This window comes from Carassius carassius, chromosome 36 (assembly GCF_963082965.1).
Source record: "Carassius carassius chromosome 36, fCarCar2.1, whole genome shotgun sequence".
Taxonomy (NCBI): domain Eukaryota; kingdom Metazoa; phylum Chordata; class Actinopteri; order Cypriniformes; family Cyprinidae; genus Carassius; species Carassius carassius.
The window spans coordinates 16,023,269-16,038,693 of NC_081790.1; the positions used below are offsets into that span (position 1 = coordinate 16,023,269).

Below are 15,425 nucleotides of genomic sequence, written 5' to 3' on the forward strand. Positions count from 1 at the left end.
CTCTTTACTTTACTTTTGTGGACACACTTCATGCTATGTGCTTATTCTGGCTACAGAATCGCCCTGATCCTTTTGCAACATATCCTAAAGTAGACAAAGACAAACATTCCCCGAGATGGAGACATGAATTAACAACTGGAATTTGCATTGATCATGTAGCGTTATCACCTCTTGGGACAAAAGGCATTTTGCATGAAAGACACTGGGAAATGGCACAACCTCTACAATATGCAAAATATCTCTCAATACTTAGGATATATTACCTTTTAGTTTACTTCTTGTGAAATTGAGACTATTGGACCCATCACCCTGAGAGAATTCAAATGACACCAAACATGAGTGTAAATATCACTTGCTTTCATGTAGAACATTATATTCTACTATTGACCATTCTGAGTGAGCTGGGTGAAAGACAGGATGGGTGAGGGGAATTCTGTAATTCTTACAGTATCAAAACATTTATTCAGCCTTTGTTGTAATGTGTAATGTGTAATTCCAGAAATTTTAAAAAGGAGGGTGAATTGTTTGATACAGTAATAAAATTGTTTTCAAATGACCCCTTGAGTTTGAGTTGCTCTCTGGACCCATGATCAAATTATTAACCCTAAAAAGAAATATTCTGTGCAACTGTTCTCCTTACAATTCAGCTGTTTTCTACATCTAAATGTTAATGCAAAAAATAAAAACAGAATCTACGAAAGTTATAATTTAGGTTTTTTTCTTTTTTTCTATTGTTAAATATATAATGGTGGTAATTATTTTGTTGTGTGTGCCGGGAAATTGATTTTCTTTATTTGACTTGAGGTTAAACATTGACCACTGAATGTTAATAAAATCCTCCTGCTGACCTCACTATAAAAATGTCCCCCTGTCCAGTTGCCTGTGTTTTTTTTAATCTCTGCTGAAGACTTGGAATAAACAGCATGGAGTGTAAGCAGTGGCTGAAATGGTTAACACTTGCAATGATATGTCCTCTTATTGCAGGTAGGTCTTTTTGCTTATTAAAATAAATGCAAATTAAAATATATAGACAAAGCTATTTTGGCTTGTTTCTTTTTTTTCTTTTTTTATGGTAATAAATCTGCAACTATTGACAAAAGTCTCTTCTGTCATATTTTTGTGGCCTCCTCCAATGATCTGGCTGTTTTCACTACAGGTGCTCCATCCTCGATGTCCGTTAGAGACGGTTCGTGTCCCAAAGGGAACCTAAACATTATTGGAGGGACCTTTGTTCTTTCTAACAACTATTCACATGGGAGTCTTCTAAGATACATCTGTCCGAATGGATATTACCCATCGGTTCATTCACGTTTTTGTCTAGGTGAACACTGGATCTCAAAGACTAAAATAAAAAAAAACCCAGAGTGCAAAAGTAAGTAAACAAGGTATTATTTAGTTTGATTATGTCATGAATAAATGCTGAGCTTACTTGTATTATATTATAAAGTATGCGTTTATTCCTGCATTTATTCTAGAGATCACGTGTCCCAATCCTCGTGTTTTTGAGAATGGAGAGGTGATTCCGTATAAAGAGAAGTACTATATAAATGACACAACCACCTACTCATGTAATTCTGATTATACGTTCCGTGGCTCAGCAGTTCGTGTTTGCAAGCCTAATGGGAAGTGGAATGGAAGCACACCAGTTTGTGGACGTGACTGTGAGTACTCTCTAGTACTTCATCAATAAATAAACACACAGCACTTCCCATAGTCTGATTTAAACTGAAATGGAGTTTCAAATGTAACTTCCATTTGTCCATTTGTTACTGTCTCACAGCTGATCACTGTCCTGATCCTGGTGTTCCTCCTGGTAGCAGTCGAACAGGGAACATCTTTAACATAGATGACAAAGTCACGTACAGCTGTGAGAGTCCATTGACCCTGATTGGCTCCAAAGTGCGAGTGTGTCAGGATGGTGGCCAGTGGTCAGGAACAGAGCCACAGTGTTACGGTGAGTCATAGTTACATCGGAATTTAAAACCATGGGTTTTGTAGTACTTGTTTTCTCAAAAATTTAGCTAATAAAAAGTAGCTTTTCGGGATATTGAACCTATAATGTTGTTGTTGTTGTTGTGTTAATACTGTATAGCTGATTTCACATACGACACCCCAGAGGAAGCGTCAGAAGCTTTCAGCAGTTCTCTGAAGTCAAATCTAGCAGTTGAAACAGAAGGTACCACTTGAAGCAGTAATCACACACAGGCTGGTTTTTATGTGTCCTCAAAATCCACATAAACAAGCACACACATACACACACCTTTTTGAAAATTTTCAGTAATAGTTGCCATGCTCAGAAAAAGAGACAAAATAACCTCAACACATTTAAACATGAATTCTGTTTTCCTTCTGTCTTTAGAGCAGCAGGGTAAGAAAATAACGTTGGATCAAGGTGGAAAACTTGATATTTACATTGCTGTGGATGCATCTGACAGCATAGAGGAGAAGGATTTTGACAATGCAAAAACCACCATTAAAATGCTTTTAGAAAAGGTATGTCGATTGTTGAATGCTCAGAGGTTGCTGTAAGTGAAGTTTAGGCTACTGATGTATAATGCAGCCTTTCCTAAAATCTAAAAGCAGTGTTGCTGTTAATTTTTGTTAATTGCGATGTTAAAGTTTCTGTTATAATATATATACAAATATTTTAAAAGAAAAAAATACCATTGTGATACACTGAGATGCTCTCAACAGTGAACTTGACTTTCAACCTCCTAACCATTGTCAGAAACCTCCAATATGAGCATTAGTGTGTTTCAGGAGGTTCTCTCACAATCCATTGCATACTTGCTGCCTCTCATTGAAAATCCTGTTTCACATCATGGAAACATTATCTGCACTGAAATGCAGTTGAGTGTTGGAAGGGTGTTGTTTCCAGCTTTGAATTCTCAATGCTCTTTCCCAAAAGATCAGTTATTACCCGGTCTCCCCAAACTATGAGATCCTGATGTTTGCTACAGATGTTACACCAATAATCAAAATGAATAACTTTAAAAGGCAAAGACCAACCCTATCGGATATTTTTAAAGAGTTGGACGATTTTACGTATGACAGTAAGTATTCTGTTTGAATGTCTCTTTTTGAGTCTAATTGTATACATGGCAACAATTAGATTTTTTTGAGATTGTTATTACAGAATAATGTACTGTACTAATCAAAAATAGTGCATGAAAGTCTAACTTGAAAAAATTTATTTATTTTTGTCCAGTGTAATAGTAAAAATGAAACAAATCTTACATTCTGTTAAAAAAATGTTTCTCTGCTAACTGTAATATTCTGAACAGAGAAAGGCGATAAAACAGGTACCAACATTGCCAAAGTCTATACAGACATTGAAGAGAGCATGAAAATAGAGGAGTTCAACAATGCAACAGCCTTCAGGGAGACGCAGCACATCATCATATTGTTCAGTGATGGTACAGTCTTATCAATATTTACATACAATTTGCATATATGCATATGTACTTTTCTTATTTTGCGCTTACTCAGTTTAAGTTCTTTATCAGAACAAATAAATTAATATATTAATAAAATACCCATGCACAGTATTACAAATTAGAATAGAAATCAACTTAGAAGCAAATATTCACTGTGATTTATCTCATCTCACTTCATAGGTCACGCAAACATGGGGGGTAGTCCCAAACCTAAAGTAGACCAGATCAAACGTCTTGTCACCAAAAATGATCCAAACCTAGAGAAGAAACTCGGTGAGCAATAAAATGTATTAATCATAAATATATTTTAAATAAAACTGTAAAAGTGTGTTTCATTATCAAGCAGTAACATCAGGGGCAGCAGAAAATACACATATTTGTTTAGAGGTCTTTATCATTGCTTTCATATTGATATGGATCTGTCCTCTCGTTCCAGATCTTTATGCATTTGGAGTTGGAGACGTAAATCAAGAAGATGTAAATGGCTTAGTGTCAAACAGGGACCAAGAGAAATATTTCTTTAAGCTTCAAGACTTAACAGAGGTTCAGCAGATGTTTGAAGATATGATTGGTACTGTATCTATACTTCACCCAAAAGTGACATTTCTGTTATTATTTAATCACCTTCATGTTATTGATGTTTTATGTGGAACACAAAAAGAGAAATGAATGTAAAACAAAAAAAAAGGAAAGAAAAAAAAGGCATTTAAAAATTACAATAACACGATTGTTTGGATGGATCTGTAAAAAGAAAGTAGAAAAAAAAAACACATGGTTATGTAGGTTTGGAATATATGTTGACAGAATTTACACTTCCAGAAAAATTAATGGCAAAAATGAAAGGAACCACATGTATGTAATGAGTGATTCAATTCTTGTGTACCTGCTTCCTTACACAGATGAGAGCACCAGTGTGGGATTGTGTGGGATTGTGTGGGAAGGCTTGAAAAATAAACGCCGTGCATTTCCCTGGTTGGCACAGATTAATATTGCTGTGAGCAGAACCTTTTTATCATTTTATTATATAGAGTCAGTTACCTTAGTTAAAGGAACGTTTTTTTCCCAAAAGAAGAAGAGACGTGCATGTTATGGCTAAAGAGTTGAATCACGGGAGCTATATGAACATCAGTCTTCTCTGCTCTTCATGTAGCGTGCAAAAGGTTCCAATTGCATGGGTTCATTAGTCACCTCAAGTTACATCTTGACAGCGGCTCACTGCTTCAAAGACGGAGACTCGGCTGATAAGATAACAGTTCAACTGGAAAAAGAAAAGAGTATATCCTGATATGTCCATATTTTCAAATCAAAAATTAAACTAAATGTTACAGGGTAAATTTTATTAATGAAATGTATATTTCATTTGCAGCTTATAAAGTAAAAAAATATGTAATTCATCCTTGCTATAACCTCACTGCAAAACAGGATATGGGAATACAGGAATATTATGAATTTGATGTAGCTCTTATACAGCTGGACAAACCTGTTGGTATCAGTTCTACTCTACGGTGAGGAGGAAAGATCTTCATCATGTGATGTTACTTTAGTAAGAATATGAAAAAAATCAGAACTAATTAAATAACATCATGTGCATTTCTCTACAGACCGATCTGCATCCCATGCACCAAAGAAACCAATGGAGCTCTGAAACTTTCAGAAAGTGAAGGGACGTGCAGAAAACATGGTAAGGTCCCTGTCAGACATCCTGCATGCATATAAGAACGTATGAAACGTAAATTAAATGTACATATTAAACACGTGACATTGCTTTTTTGCAATGAAACATATCAAACATAAAATATCAAAGTTTCTTCTTTATGCATTCGTTACAGAGGAAATACTAATGGGCAATGAGCTTGTGGAAGCTGCTTTCACGTCTGATATGGAAAGTGACCATAGTCCAAAAATTATAAAAAACATCATATTCAAGCTTGGAAAACATGTAATTTTTTTCTCATTTCTAATTATGTGTAGTTTGAAAAGCTTAATTTAGATTTATTTATGCAGAGGCAGTTTATTCATTAAAGATGTCAGACCTCATAGCATTTTAAAGTAAAATATTCTCAAATTGTCAAAATTTAGATTTACTCAACCATATAAACCAATTAAAAGCAACAACACTTTAACTTTGATTTCATGGGGCCTTTAAAGTGCCATTAATTAACGCAATCATTCATGCACCAGCGTTTTCCAGCTCTTGGGTTTCATTTAAGCAGTTAACATTAAATATGGTAAAAACATCAGAAAACATATTATTTGAATCTCTTATGAATTAAAAAAATATATATATTTAGTCATCACCATCAAGATAAGAACATTTATTGTTTTACTTTTTCTCTAGCGAGATGCTTGTGTTGAAGATGCAAAAAAAGCAAAAGGAATCAAGGTGGAAAATGCAAGGGAAGCAGTTACAGATAATTTTCTGTGCAGTGGTGGTATTGAACCAAAAACAGATGATGTTGCCTGCAAAGGTATGTTTGCAAGCATGACAGCAGCTTGTATTTGGGTCTAATCTACTGTTTAGGTCATACAAATTTTATTGATAAAAATTCAATTATTAGAGATCTGAAAAATGTATGCAATTCTCATAAAGTTTCTTGTGTCTGCATTGCATTTTATAACAGGAGAGTCAGGTGGGGCCTCTTATGTGAATAAAAAAGGTCGAGTGATTCAGGTGAGATTTCTGTTTTCTTTTGAAAACTGTATTGATGATGTGGCTGTAATGTCTCTGTAATGTGTTACATATAACAGGGTGAAACTAAAGACTGATTTGAGAGAACTTTTTTGATATCTGTAAAATCTTTGATAGGTTGGTATCATAAGCTGGGGAGTGAAGGACATCTGCAAGGGATCAAAGAAATTCACCTCGGATGCAATCTCCAGAGATTACCATTCAAATCTTTTCAGTGAGAAGATACGCTCATTCCTCAAAGAACACCTAGAAAATGACCGTATAGGAAACCCTCTTACATTCTTGTGAATGCTTTAGCAGCCTGAAACTGTGAGTGCAGGCTGAGAAAACTGATCAGTATTCAATTTGAAGTCAAATAGCTGGTCTTTGTTAAAAAGAAATAAATAATCCATCTTATTATCAACTGTCTTTCATGTTTTACTGATTTAATGTTATGTCTTTGTATGTACTAAATATCCTACCACTGGCAGGCAGGGGAGTTTCATTATTGTTGCAATTTCACAACTTATTTCCATCTGTCTTGAAAATAATACAAGCAAGTAATAAACAGTATGTAACAGTAACAGTATGTCACTAAACCTGCTGTTTTGGGGCTGAAGTATAATGGAGAGAATATGGAAAATGTCATGGAAAATGACAGCTATGGCATTGATCAGACAAGAACCATTGTCATGTTAACATATTCCAAACACACAGTACGTAAGCCATTCTGTGCATTTTTTGTACTGAGCAAACATGTGAGGATGTTGAAAACATCATCTATAATTATCCTTAAACAGTGCGTGAAACTGCACACATACATAGTCTTGATGAAACTAGATTTTCTTTCTTTGCCCGCAGTTCCTGTAAATAGTTTCTAACTACCAGTAAACTGATTGTTACAGTGAAATAAAATTATAGAGGATAAGGAAGAAACCTTCTGAGAAACCGTGACTCAGCTTGGGAAACCAAATCTTTCACATATTCAAAAATGTTTACAGCAGATGATTAACTTTAAGTTACTTATATTAGATTCAATGGGACACATTGTCTCGTCTCATGGATGCCAGATTAGTTAGAAAATCAATAGACTGGTGTATGATTCTGTGGAAGTTCTGTATCTAATTGAAAATAATAAACACATGAAAAGGAATTAGAACAAAACAAGACCTTTTACACAAGTATGTCAAAAAAAAAAATTACAAAACAAATTTAGAAACAGAAAACATTTTCCGCAAATAGTTTCTGATTGCAACAAAGTGGGTTTTGCAGGGTTTCGTCATATAGGTTTTGGTGCTGCACTTTTTATTTCTCAATGCAACACTTACAAATAAATGAATCAAACACTGCAGCATATTTTTTGGCACAGCAACAAACAAAAAAGGACTTTATAAACAACAAAGATAATATTAACACTGCATAATGCATATTAATATTTATTTTAAATAAGTCAAATTCTGTCAATTTTCTCTTATTAAATGTTGACTTTTTATGTGATACAAGCAATAGTAACAGTAAAGCTCCTGATGCAATGCTGCTTCATTCTAAGTCCAAACTTATTTCATTTTTCTATTTTCTTCCCCCCAATCCTTTACTTAATCTAATTTCATCCATTCTTAATCCATGTCTGTCAATCACCATCTGCTTCCTTCTACAGCATGCTGAATTACATAATAAATGTCCTTTTATCAGAATCAGAATGAGCTTTATTGCCAGGTATGTTTACACATACAAGGAGTTTGATTACGAGAAGCTTCCACAGTGCAACAGAATGACAGTTACAGGACAAAATAAATAAATAAATACATAAAAAAAAGAAAAAAGTAGTAAATAGGGAATCTTTTTTTAAAAAGCATACTTTACCATTTCCAGTAACATAATGATTCTTCATCACAGAAAAAATAGAAACATTAAAAGGAGAAGTACTGTATGGAAATTTGGGGTGGAGATTACTGCAACACTCATTTGAGATAACCTTTTGGCCTAATGTAATGTAATTTCCCTAGAGCACGCTACTAAATTTCAGGCAACACCCATTGGCCCATCCTGCTTTAACTGGAAGAGAAGAAAAAAAGAGATTTATTGAATTTCCTGATGTTTGTAAGGTAAGTGGTTGCAATCAATTTATTTAAATAAGTTTAGTTGACTAACTTTCATCATTTTTTTAATGTAGCTAAAATAAATTGTTTGCAACCACCTACCTAAAAACAATTATCATTTTTTAAGCGTAGTTTAAGGAAAAATAAAGAATTTCTCAGAATCAGTTTGAATTAAGGGTCCATTTATGAAGAAAATCAAGTGAGTTTTACCTTGACAAGGTATTTGACAGAATAGTGCATGTCCATGGTCACTTCCTCTTGTTTACTTTGCTCTATAAATATGGGTCCTTCTCTGGCCGTTGTTTCATTTGCTGTGTGAATCTGACAAGAGCATAATGGAGTGTAAACCATGGATGAATCTATTCCTGCTCGCTGTACTGTGTCCTCTCATAACCGGTATGTCTTCTTGATTTGGCTTTAACCAGAAATATAAATAGAAAGTTCTGTTTTTGCTTTTTTAAATGAAATGCTGATTTAAGGGAACGTCAAACACATTAATGCTTTAAACTATCAATTCATTTTCATTTTCATTTTATAACAGCAGTATTTCACATTTATAGTCTGTAGTCATATAGTCCAAAGCAAAGTCCATCATTAGTCTGTGGACAATTTATTGTGATGTCTACACACTATATACAGTCTGAAGTTTCAAGCATCATACATCTTTTATAGTTGTTGAATTTGTGAATTGTTTAATAAAGGTGCACAACTGATTTGATAAAACTTTGCAAAGTAATGTTAATTTGTATTTTACTTAAAAAGAAAGGGTTCTTTACAGTGCACTCTTGCAACACTTTTTTTTTTTTTCATCTGGCCCTCTGATTTTTCTCATAGGTGCTCCGTCCTCTATTTCGTGCCCAGATGAGAATCTCAGTATTAGTGGAGGGAGATATTCTTTCTCAAAAGATGGGAGCGTTGTAAGATACGATTGTTCAGAAGGCTATTACCCAACCATTACGGTCCGTCGCTGTATCAAAGGAAAATGGAACCCGTTGCCCAAAAGAAGACAACCAGTGTGCAAGAGTAAGCAAAACATGATAATATACCCTTATTCATAACTGAAAACACAACACAGGCTATTCACACACACACAAAAATCCTTTTTCTCAGAAATCACATGTCCTGATCCACGTGGTTTTAAAAATGGAGACGTGTATCCATATCAGAGGCAGTATTTTGTGAATGACACAACCAACTACTCATGTCAGTCTGGCTACGATTTCCGTGGCTCTGGGACTCGAGTTTGCCAGGCGAATGGGAAATGGAGTGGAGGCACACCAGTCTGTGGAAGAAACTGTGAGTGGGAAGTCTTTTAATGCAGTTAGTTTCCTAGTTCATGAATACTCTACAGATTAAATATACAATTTCATCACTTTTAGAAGAATGAGCAAAGACTGAGCCACAATTTGCTTTTCATAATTTTTCATTCGCTTCAATTGTCTGTTCCTTTTTTCAAACAGCTGATCACTGTCCTGATCCTGGGGTTCCCGCGGGCTCTTCAATAACAGGCAACATGTTTAATATAGACGACAAAGTCACGTACCGCTGTGAAAATAAATTGACTCTAATTGGTTCCAAAGAACGAGTGTGTCAGGAGAATGGCCAGTGGTCAGGAACAGAGCCGGAATGTTACGGTAAACCTTTCATCTTACTTGTTTGGAGTGCAATGCAGTGCATATTCAGCTTGGCTAATGTTGTTGTTGTTGTTGTGTAAATACAGCTGATTTCACATACGACAGCCCAGAGGAAGCATCAGAAGGTTTCAGCAGTTCTCTAAAGTCAAATCTAGCGGTTTCTCAACAATATGAAGGAACAGGTAGTCTTGTGCAACTCACACTGCCTTCTTCCTGTGCAAGACAGAATCTTGTTTTCTGGTTACCTCTACTTTCTTTGTATAAAACCTGTTCCCTGTGTCTTCAGATCAGTATGGGAAAAAAATACGAGTGGGTAATGGAGGGAAGATTGATATCTACATTGCTCTGGATGTATCAGACAGCATAGACGAAGAGGACTTCGTAAAGGCAAAAGGTGTCATCAAAACACTTATAGAAAAGGTATGAGATAAATAGTATGTTGATAACACAGTCGCACCCTTTGGCTATCTATTCTTTGTCACACTATTAGTTTCCCATTAGATTCTCTTCTCTTATTCCTAATGAAACTTAGTGAACCTGATGAAAATTTGACCTTATGATCATTACCAACAGATCAGTTATTACGAAGTCTCCCCAAACTATGAGATCCTGATTTTTGCCACAGATGTTGCACGGATAGTCTCCATGAGGGACTTCAAGAGCGGGCAAAAAAATAATCTGTTAGAAATTCTTAAAAAACTGAAGGATTATGAATATAACAGTAAGTGTTTTGTTTAGATCTGATTTAAAGGTCACTCTTAAGGCAAACATGTAAATGTGTTTGTTTGGTGTGGTCTGTCTGAGAGTGAAATATTTGAGAACTTGTCTTTATTTAAGGACGTATTTTAAAATCCCGATGGTTTTGTGACTGACAGGTAAAGGTGATCGAACGGGAACTAATATCGCCCAGGCTTATAAGAGCATTTTAGAAAGTATGCAAATAGAGCAGATGAGGAATAAAGAGGAATTCAAGAAGACCCAACAAATCGTCATCATGTTCACTGATGGTAATGATGATGTTTATTTCAATATTGATTGGGAATCATAAAAAAACAATAATAGCAAGATTTATACTGGGTGGTTAGCACTGAATCTGTTCAAGTGCCGTTTGTCTTTGATGTTAAAAAATAATAAAAACCATCACTTTTATTATTCACTCTTTAGGTCAGGCCAACATGGGGGGTAATCCGAGACAATGGGTGGACCAGATCAAAGAGCTTGTAAAAAAAAATACTCCTTTAGAGGGGGAGGAACAACTTGGTAAGAAAGAAGATAAAGGATTTTCAAATACAGCTCAATTCTCTCTCTCTCTCTCTCTCTCTCTCTCTCTCTCTCTCTTTTAATTATTGTTGATACCTTTTTTGTACAGACCTGTATGTGTTTGGAATGGGAGATGATGTGAATGCTGAGGACATTAATGATTTGAAGACTGACAGGGGAAATGAGAAGTTTTTCTTCAAGCTTAAGAACTTGGATGATTTGCAGGAGACATTTGACAGCATGATTGGTATTTCATTACGTCTGTTTTCCATTTAGAAGCATGCACTTAGTGTTGGCTGGGTAAAAATATCATTTTAAGATAATTATTGTCCTCCACATCCATTGCAAAGCAAAGTCAGTATATGAAATCTATACATTTCTCCTGTTTTCCTTGCCTGAACAGATGAGGGCTCCAGTGTAGCATTATGTGGACTGTACAGAGATTACGACGATGGCACTGATTCCCACAAACGTCAGCAATACCCCTGGTTGGCAAAGATTAGTGTGACTGTGGGTATTTTCATATCTTAGTCTTATTTCTGGTTAAAATGTGGACAAATAAATGGCTTAGCATCACCATGTTAGTTCTTTGAACATTTTTTGTTAAACTTTTCAATGAAATATTTTGCAGCGCAACAATGGAAAAATTTCAAATTGCATGGGGTCATTAGTCACCTCAAGCTTTATCTTGACAGCGGCTCACTGCTTCCGGTTTGGTGACACACCTGATAGAATAACTGTTGATTTGGGTTCAGATACTAAAGGTAATGTTGAGAATTATTATTATTATGATTATTATTTTTACACGTAATGGTGTAAATCTCATCAGTGGAGTTTCCTTTTCTCTTCTTAGGAATAAAAGTGAAAGATTACATACCTCATCCTCTCTATAACATTGAAGCAAAACAGAAATTGGGGATACCTGAATATTATGAATTTGACGTGGCTCTTATTCAGTTGGAGAAACCTTTAATTATGGATATTGGTCTTCGGTGAGGAATGTAGCTTGTCTACTAAAAAGTGTTAAAGTTGTGCCATGAATTAATGCGTATGATGTATGTCTCTACAGGCCAATCTGCATCCCCTGCACCAAGGAAACAAGTGGAGCTCTGAGACTTTCAGATAGAGAAGGAACATGCAAAAAGCAACGTGAGTTACAAACAGATACGTCTGTCAGAAATATTGCATGTGTATTGGTTACATGTATAAATATAGGGTGAAACGGGGTAAGATGACCGTCCCACCATAATTTTTTTGTTTGACCATTGTAATGAATAAAACTTCCTAATCGTCGGGAAGAAGGAGGCGGGAACCGGCGGACAATCAAATCACATTTTAATAATACAAAATAAACACAAAACAGCGCACCAGCCCCTCGCGGACGACTGGTGCGCGCAAATAAAAACCAAAACACAACTAAAAGCCCAGGCCTGGTCCTCTCTCGTTCTTCACTGTCGTCGCTCCAGTTTTATATCCTTCCATCTCCTCCGTGGGCCTCGAGACCGGCGGGTCGAACAGGTGTAGCTCATCTCCAATCACTCCACCGGCCTCGCTCCCATGTCCCTCGGCCCCGCCCCACTCGTCACAACCATAGACAGCACAAAATCTCATTTCAATTTTTTTAATTATTAGCTGTGCTCTTCTTAATATTGTCATTTCAAGTAAATATCAACATTTATGAGATTTAGTCACGGAGGTTAAAACATCAAGGTCTCTGGAATATAGTGATCTGATATTATATAACTTTTGGGGGTTGAATTGTTAATGAATGTTTTGTGGACAAATGTAAAAAAATATAATTTTATTTTCAAGTAAAAAGATTAAATTAGACCCTTGGAGAAGATGCCCCCCCCCCAGAGTTGTCTTAAGTGTGCCTAATTAAACACTATACCTAAATCCTAATTGAGTGAAATCATTCAGTTACATTCATAGTGTTGCTATTATGAGAAATCTATGAATAAATATGGGCAATTACATATGTAAATATTCATATGCCTGTTTATAAACAATATACTTACTTTTCAGATAAATCTCTTTGGAATCTGCTTTATCTGTTATTCAATTGAATTCAATCAACTAAATTGTCAAAATAACATTTTAAATAGAGCAGCTGATATAATATTTTGACATGGCAAAATATTATATAAAAAAACTACTTGCATTGCTAAAATACAACATATTTTATTTACAGAGGAAGAGCTAATGAGTGCAGAAACTGTGAAAGCTTCTTTCATGTCGCTCATCGGACAAAGCATTAAGAAGAAACAAATCACAATCAAGCAGGGAAAATGGGTAATGATATATTGTATGGTGGACACTGTCTGGCATTCTTTTTATTTGTGGTTTCATTAGTGTGATTTCATAACAGGGCTTGATATTTTAATAATGGCACTCAAAATAGTAATGAATTTGTTAGTGAAAAGCTTAATTAAATGCATGCTTTGCTCAACAGTTCTGAAGTTCTTTTGTCCCTTTTCTTCAGAGGGATGCTTGTGTTGAAGATGCCAAAAAAGCTGATGGAATTACTGCAAACAATGCTAAAGATATCGTTACGGATAATTTTCTGTGCAGCGGTGGTATTGAACCTACTGTAGATGATATCGCCTGCAAAGGTGAGTTGGGATTTTTGCAAGGGGACATAACATTTAGCAGTAATCTACTATTAGAATCATCATAAAATGTCATATCCGTAGTATCCCTATTCTTAATAAATTGAATTTGCTAAAGGGCCTGAACTCAGAATGTTGTGCATGTCATCAACAGGTGACTCTGGTGGGGCCACTTTTGTGGTTCCTGGCAATCGAATGGTCCAGGTGTGTTTTTGAATCACTTCTCATATTTGCTGATTCCTTTTAACAGTACACTGAGCCATTTCAAATAAGATGCATCATTCTTCAGAAGACTAAATTGTTGTTATTCATGTCTAATTTGAGATATTTTTGTTTTAATAATATCGGACTAATCTTGAACAGGTGGGTATCGTCAGCTGGGGAGTGAAGAACGTGTGCAAAGACAACCGGAACCCTAGATCTGATTCTCACACTAGAGATTACCATACAAATCTTTTCAGTCCAGAAGTACGCACATTCCTTAAACGCTACCTTGGAGATGAGAAATTGGGAACCCCTCTTACGTTCCTGTGAACATTATGTTTAACAGTATTCTGTTTCTCTGTTCTGTTTATGGCTTTGGAATTTGTAAGAAATGTGACACAGTAAAAATATTGTGAAATAATAAAAAAGGAATTTCATATTAATGCAGTGTATATGTTTTTTAATCTTTTTAAGAATTAACTTTTTATCCAGTGCAAGTAATCAAATGTGGTTAATCAACATGTTCGATACAATCATAAACAGCACTTTTCATGAGTGGGGTTCAAAATAAAGTTTTGTATGTATTATACAATAATAATTTGGTTTACGATACATATATTCAAAAATTATTATTTTTTTCTATGTTTGTAAAATAAGTCTCTTTAGCATTTATTTGATTAAAAAATACAGTAATATTGTGAAATATTACAAATATTACAATATGACTATAATTAAGTATTTTTTTTTTTTTTTTTTTACTTGAGGGTCCATGAAATCGGTGCCTTTTAAAGATGCCTAATCGGTGACCAGTTTTGGAGGGTGACCACATACCAATTAAAAAAAAAAAAAAAAAAAAAACTTAATCAAAACCTGTTACCCTAAAAAATAACAGGTTGACAGGAACAAGTTTGACGATTTCAAACAAATGTAGTAATTTCTAGCTAATAGTCAGGTTGACAAAAGCACATGCTGTACACTTTGAAAGGGTGTTACTTGTAGATCTTGATTATATTAAAGGTTATTATTAATTATATTAAATTGATGAGGGTATAAGAGGGATGACATGAAATCAGGGGAGACCAATAAAATGATTTATATTTTATAAAAAATATATACACTTGTAACCAAAAACATTGCTTAACAACGAGACGTGTATTTAGAACAATATGCAATGTGATTTTTTTTTTAAATGTTTTATATAATTTTGCCTTCGTTTTGCAAATTAAAACAAAAACCTTACCCTTGCTATCAGCATAAATGCTATTTAAATTATTTAAAATAATATTTATTTTTATTTTTATTTTTTTAAATCGCAAATGTATTTTGGTTTGATTGATTATTTTAATAGGGACACATTGGGTTTTGTCATCACATCATTACTTCAGTCTTGAGTGTCACATGCTCCTTCAGAAATCATTTTATGTTAATTTGGTGCTTAATTCTTCTATTATATTATTGGTGTGCAGTTAGTAATAATAGTTCTTATTATTGGCTTATTATAGTTCTTATTATCT

General features: G+C 34.7%; 2 protein-coding genes across 2 annotated transcripts in view; both read left to right on the top strand.

The window, feature by feature from the left end:
* The first annotated feature begins 847 nt into the window (after positions 1–847).
* LOC132117310 (complement factor B-like) overlaps positions 848–15,425 on the top strand; it is a 41,017-nt gene continuing 26,439 nt past the window's right edge. The window contains exons 1-18 of the mRNA XM_059526504.1: positions 848–984; positions 1,157–1,372; positions 1,476–1,661; positions 1,781–1,954; positions 2,093–2,176; positions 2,360–2,493; positions 2,909–3,053; positions 3,285–3,416; positions 3,618–3,710; positions 3,874–4,008; positions 4,337–4,431; positions 4,588–4,711; positions 4,804–4,942; positions 5,039–5,118; positions 5,267–5,376; positions 5,776–5,905; positions 6,059–6,108; positions 6,244–6,456. Of these exons, the coding sequence (XP_059382487.1) occupies positions 924–984; positions 1,157–1,372; positions 1,476–1,661; positions 1,781–1,954; positions 2,093–2,176; positions 2,360–2,493; positions 2,909–3,053; positions 3,285–3,416; positions 3,618–3,710; positions 3,874–4,008; positions 4,337–4,431; positions 4,588–4,711; positions 4,804–4,942; positions 5,039–5,118; positions 5,267–5,376; positions 5,776–5,905; positions 6,059–6,108; positions 6,244–6,414 (2,259 nt within the window). The 5' untranslated portion in view covers positions 848–923 and the 3' untranslated portion in view covers positions 6,415–6,456. The remainder of the gene's footprint in view (positions 985–1,156; positions 1,373–1,475; positions 1,662–1,780; positions 1,955–2,092; positions 2,177–2,359; positions 2,494–2,908; positions 3,054–3,284; positions 3,417–3,617; positions 3,711–3,873; positions 4,009–4,336; positions 4,432–4,587; positions 4,712–4,803; positions 4,943–5,038; positions 5,119–5,266; positions 5,377–5,775; positions 5,906–6,058; positions 6,109–6,243; positions 6,457–15,425) is intronic.
* On the top strand, positions 8,444–14,354 carry LOC132117308 (complement factor B-like). Its single transcript, XM_059526503.1, has 18 exons — positions 8,444–8,600; positions 9,039–9,227; positions 9,315–9,500; positions 9,665–9,838; positions 9,925–10,020; positions 10,125–10,258; positions 10,412–10,559; positions 10,714–10,845; positions 11,003–11,098; positions 11,208–11,345; positions 11,502–11,608; positions 11,730–11,862; positions 11,952–12,090; positions 12,168–12,247; positions 13,290–13,390; positions 13,581–13,710; positions 13,862–13,911; positions 14,071–14,354. The coding sequence occupies exons 1-18, from the start codon at positions 8,540–8,542 to the stop codon at positions 14,239–14,241; spliced, it is 2,265 nt and encodes a 754-aa protein (XP_059382486.1). The 5' UTR covers positions 8,444–8,539; the 3' UTR covers positions 14,242–14,354.

Excerpts from the sequence above, each read along its gene's own strand:
- LOC132117308 (XM_059526503.1), top strand. The coding sequence starts at position 8,540 with ATGGAGTGTAAACCATGGATGAATCTATTCCTGCTCGCTGTACTGTGT. Across the intron at positions 9,501-9,664 it reads ACCAGTCTGTGGAAGAAACT|CTGATCACTGTCCTGATCCT; the intron begins GTGAGTGGGAAG and ends TTTTTCAAACAG. Across the intron at positions 12,091-12,167 it reads ATTATGGATATTGGTCTTCG|GCCAATCTGCATCCCCTGCA; the intron begins GTGAGGAATGTA and ends ATGTCTCTACAG.